Source organism: Pteropus vampyrus, unplaced genomic scaffold (assembly GCF_000151845.1).
Source record: "Pteropus vampyrus isolate Shadow unplaced genomic scaffold, Pvam_2.0 Scaffold95, whole genome shotgun sequence".
Lineage (NCBI taxonomy): Eukaryota > Metazoa > Chordata > Mammalia > Chiroptera > Pteropodidae > Pteropus > Pteropus vampyrus.
Window position 1 is genome coordinate 2,929,659 of NW_011888876.1, and position 8,360 is coordinate 2,938,018.

The 8,360-nt window shown below is 53.0% G+C and overlaps 1 protein-coding gene across 8 annotated transcripts in view; it reads right to left on the reverse strand.

Annotated features, from left to right (window-relative positions):
* Positions 1-8,360, reverse strand: part of MVB12B (multivesicular body subunit 12B) — a 159,198-nt gene that overhangs the window by 40,757 nt on the left and 110,081 nt on the right. Inside the window, exons 8-9 of one of the 8 annotated variants that reach the window (XM_023533061.1) lie at positions 3,860-3,904; positions 2,770-3,760 (exon numbers count right to left, since the gene is read on the reverse strand). The exons of 6 other annotated variants lie outside the window; for them this stretch is intronic. In XM_023533061.1, the coding sequence (XP_023388829.1) occupies positions 3,756-3,760; positions 3,860-3,904 (50 nt within the window). In that variant the 3' untranslated portion in view covers positions 2,770-3,755. Of the gene's footprint in view, positions 1-2,769; positions 3,761-3,859; positions 3,905-8,360 lie in introns of those variants that run through there. One more of the 8 variants, XM_023533064.1, reaches the window with a different exon arrangement.

An 8,360-nucleotide genomic window follows, 5' to 3' on the forward strand; every position in this document is an offset into this window, starting at 1 on the left:
GGTCACGACACGAAATAATTCTGTCATTTGTCAAACCGGAATTCCGTGAGTGGGGCATCTGGCTGGCGAGTAAGCCTGTCGGCCACTCAGCACCCGAACTTCAGCCCGACTGGGCTACCTCCCCACTCTCCTCCTGCAAAAGCAGTGACCTTCTCGAAGGGATCTTTTCTTCATTTTAAAAACCTGACCCCACCAAAGAGCCAACTGCTGGTGCCAGAAAGGAAGGGGAAGCCACAAAAGTCTGAGCTGGGGTGGGGGTGTGGGAAGGGGTCCGGGACCCATCACCAAGGGGAACGGGGACAGGGTGCGGCTTGTGAGGGAGTGCCCCCCACCACCACAGCGGGGTGTGGCCAGGGCCCTGCTGTGTGAGAACAGCCCCCCAGGAAGGGAGGGGACTTCGGTGAGGGTGGAGTTGGGTAACTTGTGGTGTGAGGATGTGGAAGATTCTCCGTGGTTTAGGAAAACGCAGTGAGCCAGGGACACTTCCGAGAGCGAAGGTGGTGTGAGAATTTTCAGAGGCCTTTTCTCTTTCGCTTTTTATAAACGGACATTAAAGGGGCTCCATCAGCCGCTGCTGCCCGTGGAGCAGTTGCCAGCAAGGCGTTAGGGACTGGGGGAGAATGGTGGCCGCGTCAGCTAGTGTTCGGTGCGGGTGGAACTGGCCTCTGCTGGGAGGCGATGCCCATGCAGCCTCATGTCCCAGCAGAAACGGCGGCTTCCGAGTCAGGGTGGCCTAGGAACCGCTGACCCGTCTCCTGCAGCGGTGGCAGCCAGGCTCACGCCGACGCTTCGCACACCCTGGGGTGGGGAGCAGGAAGGTCCAAAGTGGGAACCCGGCTACCGTGACGACGGCCCGATGTGGAAAGCCCTGGGTCCTGGCCCGTTTCTTTTTTTACATAAACCAACTCATAGTTAAAATTATTAACGGTGATGTAATATATGGAGGAATTTATTTTAGTGACAAAATTTATTTAACTTATAAATGATGTCGATTTTTATTTATAGAATCATTAGTTCTAAAGGGTCACCGAAATTTCACTTTTACGTTACTACATTTTGGGGGAGAAGTTACTTGCTAAAGAGTTCTTTTTAAATGTGGGCATTTGGGAGTATCTTGGGGAATTAGCCTACGAAACATTGATGGCCTAATTACTGGATTGGGAAGAGATTTTCGAGATGACTTATCACCGTTTGTTGTTCTTACGTCACCCACGACAGCATGGCATGGAGCAGCAGAGGCTCAGAAAGTGACCCCACCTCCATTACTCAGTAGCATCTTTGTGGGGCTAAAAATCAGCCCCAGCCACTGCAAACTCATCCTTCCTCTTAAATTCCCTGGGCTATGACCAGGGCCGCTGTGGCCTTCACGGTTACAGAGATGGGGTGGGGGTGGGGGGGGGTCCATGGGAGCAGCTGCAGAGTTGTAAACAGTGCCCAAACAGGGAAATGTCTTCCAATAATAATAATAATAATAATTATAATAAAGACTACTTTTTCCCCACTCGCCTTTAGCTGAACAAAAGTCGGACGGGGCGGGGGGGGACGGAGGCTGCAGTGAAGGGCGGGGGAGGGGACCGGCATTGAAGGGAGCAAGGCGCAGGCGGTGGGTCGGTGGGTCGGTCGGGGAAGCTTTGTAGTGCAGGGCACCGAGAGGCAGCGCGAACGCGTTTTAACAGCCAAACTCCTCCTTTCACACATGTGTCAAACCTTAGGAATGTCACTGGAAAAACTTTACTTCCAAAGTCATCTTTGAAGTTTGAAAATTAAAGCAGGGAGGCTGTTTCTCAGGGCAGAGAGATGGTTTCAAACTGCTGACGGGTCCAGAGCAAGGTGCTAACGGGCGCTCAGTGCCACCGACTCAGAGGTACGTGCTCGGCCTGCCTGTCCCAAATGGGCCACGAGACACTTGTTTCCTCTCTCTTGGGGTCCTGTGCCCTGTCGGGGCCTGAGGAACCCTCGCCCCAGGCCGGGGGTGCTCCAGGTTGGTGACGGTGACAGAGAGAAGGGCAGCCGGGGCTGTGCACGTGGAAAGGTGGCATGGCAAGGAGAAGGACATCGCACGAGCCCCGCAGGTGCACAGAGGCCAAACCTGTGCGACTAAGCACCTCCTCCATGCAGCACCGGGGGACGCGAGGGCCGGCGCCGTTGGGATGAGGTGCGACCACGGTCCGAGGGGACAGAGAGGAAACAGCCACTGAAATTTCCAACCTCAGAGCTGGAAAGAAAACTCCAAACTTAAGGACGTAGCAGTGGCTCCTCTGAGCGCTCGGGCCCCCCTCCTGCCCTCGCCGGGCCCCGGACGCCTCCGCTCCGCTGGCTTCCCTCTGCCCTGCTCATCCGCCCGGCCTGCGGTGGGCGAACCACCAGGGGGGCAGCGGTGCCGAGCGCCAGCTGTTCTAGGGAGGGCGCACGGGGAGGCGGCACCTTCACGGGGTTCGTGTGTATGACACCAGCACAGGCAAAAACAGATGCTCACTACAAACCCTCCAAGGGCCGGAATCGGGGTGTTGTTGTCCTTACGTGTCTCACGGCTCACAAGGAGCTTTCTGAGTCCTCAGTCTTTTCCATCATCCCCCCCTGACAGAGGACTGGCTTGAAGCTCAAAGAAGGTGACTCGTCTTAGAGGCAGAGCTGGGACTCGAGTCCAGCGCATTTAAAATGAAACCACATTGTCTGAGAGCCCCCTCCCCCACAGGTCACTTGTCCCAGAGAAAGAACTGGACTGTAATTTGCAGAAATGGCTGGAAAAGAAGGCCTGTGAAGTTGCTAAGCGTTTCATAGTTCTTTTATTTTTGGCACCAGTTAGCAATTACCCTTGAACTCCCCTCCTTCCCCGCCCCCACCAGATATTTCAATTACTACTCCAATTACTTCAGCCAAGAAACTCACCCAAACGCAATTCACCCCGCCTCGCCCCCCACACCCAAACACAAGTCAGACAGCAAAGGCACAGGGGGGAACGGGCCGACAACGCTTTCCACTTATTAACCCAGCGCAGAGAGGCTTAACAGCGGCCTCGCTATTTCCAGCAATATTCGGAATATAACCAATTTCCAGTAGAGCCAAACAATCTGGAGGCCTTGTGGAGGCTGGCTGCCCCCAAATCACCAAACAGACTGTGCTCCAACAGGGAACATGTCTCCCTGGCTCCCAGGCCAACTCCGAGGGCGGGCCACCGGCACACACGCTGGAGCTGAGTACTGGCCCAGAGCAGACACCCTGCGGGGGGCAGCACTTCCAAGGCCAAGGGCAGGGCCTGTCTTCTTTGCCTTTATGGCCCAGAATCCAGCAGTGACCGGCAGGGAGCAGGACTCAGGGTTTAACAAATGACTGGCTGAAAGGCCTGTGCCTGAATACCAGGAACTGTGCTAGTCCATTTTTCAAAACGTGAATTCTACTTGGGAGCCTGTGTGTACATATGTGTGCGGCCACAAGGCTGGGCGCGTACCTGCGCGTGTGCGCACGCCTGCACACGTGCACGCACACACGAGATGAAGCTCCTCCAGGGCACTGGGTGACATCTTTCCTTTTTTCACCCACCAGAGAAAAAGGAGGTGTCTCTGCTGCTCACTGACACCTCGAGTGTCTGGAGAAGGCTTTGACAAGCTGACCCCCTGCCTCCCACTCGTATGGGGGCTGCTGGGAATGGCAGTTTTCCTGTACAACTCTGGTATAACCAGTAAGAGGGGCCGAGGAATGAAACAGTGTGACTTTCACAACCGCCAAGCCCACGACGTTCCAGTGTCCTCGATCAGCTAACCTGCATGGAATTTACACAGAGACTCGGCAAACAGCTCAGGATCAGTCGCACGACTCACCTAATCTGCTCTTTATATGCCACCTGGCTTTTCGTGCTTACCTGTGACCACAGGCTGTGAGCTCCCAAGCATCTTTAAAGTTAAATCTGAAAGATAAATAAACCCTTTCAAAGGACACATGTCCTGGGCACCCAGCCCAGGCCCTCGAGTGTGTTCTCTCTTCCTACCTCTGGAGGGCAAGGGACGAGGACAGTCCCACGCAGGACCCCTGCGGCCCTTGCTCCTTTTTCTGCGTCTTGCCCTCAGCATGTTTAAGCTACTGCCGCCTGCGGGGCTGGGGGTACAGGCCCGACTGAACCCACTTCTCTCAGAGCCCTGCTATGGTGTGGTCTCCGGGCTCCTCCTCGGGGCAGTAAAGGCTCTCAGAATCGCCCCCTCGACAGTGCCTGCCGGTGCCCAGCCCTGCACCAGCGGTGGGCCGAGGGGCGGGGCCCGTCGATGAGTCTCCTCCTCCCTGCCTTCCTCTGCAGCTGAGCAGGCACCGTGCGCTGGCCACTCTGCAGGGTTTCACCTCGCTGAATCTTTGCTGTATTCTTCGAGGAGGCTCTTCCTGCCTCCATTTCTGTCTCTACAACTGAAGAAGCCGAGGCCAGGATGGGGAAGGGCCTAGCTCCTGCTCACAGTTTTGGGGTGAAAGGCAGAGCTGGGGGACACTAGGCCTCTCAGGCCTCTTGCTCCTCCTGACCTCTGCCGTTCCAGAGATGAACAGATGTCGCCATCGAGGACCTAGGCATTTCTGCCCAGCACTGCCACAGCCTGTCGCCGTGGGGCCTTGTCACTGGCGGGAGAAGCCGAGATGCCTCTGCCTTAGTGCGTCCCCCACCTTCCGCTGTTTCAGGCTGAGGGAAGCAGCTGGTCTGCACCCGTGAGGCCTGCAAGACGTCTCTGGGATCCCTCAGCTGCCCTAGTGGTCTTGATCCCAGGTGACATTTCTCACGCTCAGGTGCCAGCCCTGAGCAAAGGACAAGTGCCCCTTGGGCATGGATGACAGAGCAGGAAGTTGAGCAGAGGCTGAACCAGCCTGCCTGAGCTGTGTGACTGTGGGTGAAGCAGCTAAGCTCTCTGTGCTTTCACTTCTGCAACCATGAGCTGGGATTAATGGTGCCTGTACCTCTCAGGGATGTTATGAAAATAGACAGTTTGGGTAAAGTGCTCAGAACAGGGGCTGACACTCAATAAATGCTAGCGAAGTGTTCGTTATTGTCACTATTATTCACTTCTCAAACACAAAAGAAAATGACCGAGGCCTGTTCTGGAAAGCCTGACTCTGCACCCTCCCCCCAACCCTATAATAAGCAGTTTCCTGTAAATAATCCTCACCCAGGGGAGGGAGCAGGACCAGGAGAGGGGGTGTCCCTGATCCAGGAGACTGCCGTGACATGACAAATAAGCTGTAGGCTGACAACGTCTCCAAGACATATTGGAGTTTACTTTGTCATTTGGGCTTGCCATCTGTGCCACTGTGACGGGGGCTGGCCTCCCAGGCTGCTCTGGGAGCATGGGAGAGTCCACTAGTCCCCGGACAGACCTGCGCGCTCAGCCGGCCATCAGTTAGGCTGCCTAATGAGAGGAAATGGAGTTTGCCCACCGCCTCCGTGGAGCCGGGCCTGCCTTCCCAGGGAGGGCCCGGGGTCTCGGCCCTGCACCATGCCGGTCACCAGCGGTGCTCGTGGCCTAATGAGCCTTCCTGCCCGCGCTGCTCTGCGGCCGCCGCCGCTGTGGCCCAGGCCCGGGCCGTCAGCCAGAGGGGAGACCGGACGGCGGTGTGAACTTGAAGGCAGAGCCCTCACAGACGTCTTGGACGCCGCGACCATCGGGAGGCTAGGGGTGTAGACCGAGAGGGCCAAGCTCTTCCCTCGGGGCACATTTGGCCTGGGAAGTGAGAAAGGAACTTAAAACTAAACTATGCGGCCCCGATTTACCGTGCGTCCCCGGGGAAACTCGAAGGTCTCTAATCTCAGTTTCTTATTTATAACACCGCGGGCTTCCCAGGGGGGTTGTGGTTAAACAAGTTCATACATGAAAGTGATTTCACTCAATACATGTTAAGTGCTATTCCTAAAACCAAACAGACACAGGTGTCACTTGCTTCTCCACGACCAGTCTTTCTCGTTCCAGGTAATGAATGCCACGACAGTCACCCCAGCCTGAGCACGGCCGCCCACGGGACTCAGGGCTTATTGGGCCCAGGCCAGCTCTTCCAGGTTAAGAAATATCCCTAAGTCTCTGGGCAGGAAAGGTAGGAAGTGGCTAAATTTGCCTAAATTATAGGCTGTCCTTACTTTTAACCATGAAGAATGAGTCTCTGCCTTCCTCTGGAAATGAGCCTTAGCAAGGAGCTGCTGTGGGCATATTCACTCTCATCTAAAACCACATTAATGACAGGAAATCGGGGGGGGGGGGGGGGGAACGCCTGTCTGTCAGACAGACATTCGTAGGGAGAAAGGGCCTGAAGATCTCTGTAGCCCCATCTGCCATGATCGCTCAGTGGACGGATGTCTGTGCTATGTGCCTGCGGTCACCGAGCCTTCACCAGTGACCCACCTGAACACACTGAAGAGCGCCTCTGATTTCCACAGCTTGTATTTGAACTTTTATGGTGGGTCATATCCAGCTGTTGTGTGTGGGGCCCCTTGCTATCCAAGCACCTGCCTGCCACCAGGCTCTGTCTCACATAGGGCATGTCACCAACCAGACTTGTCCCCTGGGCTGGGCACACAGCAGTTTCTCAGAAACTGTCTGCTGCATGAGTGAATGTCCCTGTGGAACTCTCACTGCCCCTGCGTGCGAGATGCCAGCAGCCCTGCCACAGACAGGACACGAGCCTGAACGGGAGCCCCTGCCAGTTACCAGATCGTGCCCTGCCTGAAAGGTGGGGGGCTCCAAAACCCCACCCCCTTCGCTGTGCCATGCTGCCCAGTGTGCGGCCCCAGAGCGTCACCAGGGAATGCGGGCAAGCTTTCAAATAGCACCTCCAATGATCGAAGTTTTGGAATCAGTCTCTTGAAGTACTTTTTTAAAAAATGAACTAGTGTTTCTTGATGAACTCTAAGAACAGAATAGTCTAGCAGCAGCGATCAATTGGCCCCTTTAATAATGAGACAACGACGTAGCAAAGAAAGACTGAGCAGAGCAGGGCTTGGTCCCATGTGCTGGGGCCGGGGTGGACTCTGGAAGCAGAACCCCTGCCCACAAGGAGTGGAGGGAGCTGACGCCGGGCGGCGGACGTGCATGCGCAGGGCGCTCTGGAGATGAGCTTATGTTCAGGGTACCGAGGTGGACGGGAGCCAGTCACATAAGGAACCGGAGAAGAACAGGAGCCACCAGAGATGGCTTCCAGGAAGGGCGGGGCTGGAGAGAAGCTGGAGGCTGGTGAGGAGGTGAATGAGGAACAAGAAGGCTCCTTGGAGCAGGCAGAACACCGAAGTGAAGGCCCGAAGAGGGGACTGACTTGGCCAGAACAGAGGGAGGAGGGACGGGGCTTACGCCAGGGCTGGGGGACCCCCGCAAAGCGCCTGAGAGCCACCAGGCACAAGCGCATTACAGAACTTAAGGCCAAGAACACAAAATGGAACAAAAAGGGGTGGTTTTATTTTGATGAAGAGTAAAATCCACAGTCAGAAACCCTCATGGCCTAACACTACACTGAAAAAACAAAATAAAACCGATGCTCAAAAATGACAATGACGTACGAAGAAATTTACAAAACAATAAAAGCTACCATCCTCTGGCCAAGTAGGATGCATGGATGTATATGTGGATATGAATAGGGGTATATCCATCCATCCTATTTGATCAAAGAACCGTGGTGTGTGTGTGCGTGTGTGTGTGTGTGTGTGTATCTCGAACACTGTGCCTTACAGAGAGAAGACATTTTCATGTCTCAGTGGAACATTTACTAAAACTGATCATGTAGCAGATGACAAAGAAAGTCTAAAAAAATAAAAAAATTACACAGGCCACATTCTCTGACCAGCATCTAATAAAATTCAAAATTAATAAGAAAAGGTCAAACAAAATCTCAATCACTCAGAAAAAAAGTATTTTCTAACACTTGAGTCAAAAAAGCAATCAAAGTTAAAATTACTATATGTTTATAAATGTGAGTACTAAATATCACAATACCATCACAAATAAATAAAAATTTATATTGCTTTAAATACTTGTATTAAAATCGAAAAGAACTGAAAACAAATGAAGTGACCAACCCAAGGAGCCATAGGAAATAAAATAAGCAAAATCAAATGAGAAAAAAGGAACTAAAGATAAAATTAAATAGTGAAATATAAATCAAAAGCCTAATGTCTTAATAAATAAATCTGAAAAGATAAATGAGTAAATCCTTATCAAGTGTAAATGTCCCCCCCACAAAAAAAGGAAGAAAAAATAACATGAAGTATATGTTCACAGATATATTAATTTTAAAATCAAAAAGTCTTTGGCACAATGCTGTACCACTAAACTTTAAAATTTAGATAAAAGGGTTGATTTTTCCTTCAAAGAAAATATGACAAAGTTGATTCAAGAACAAGCAGAAAGCCC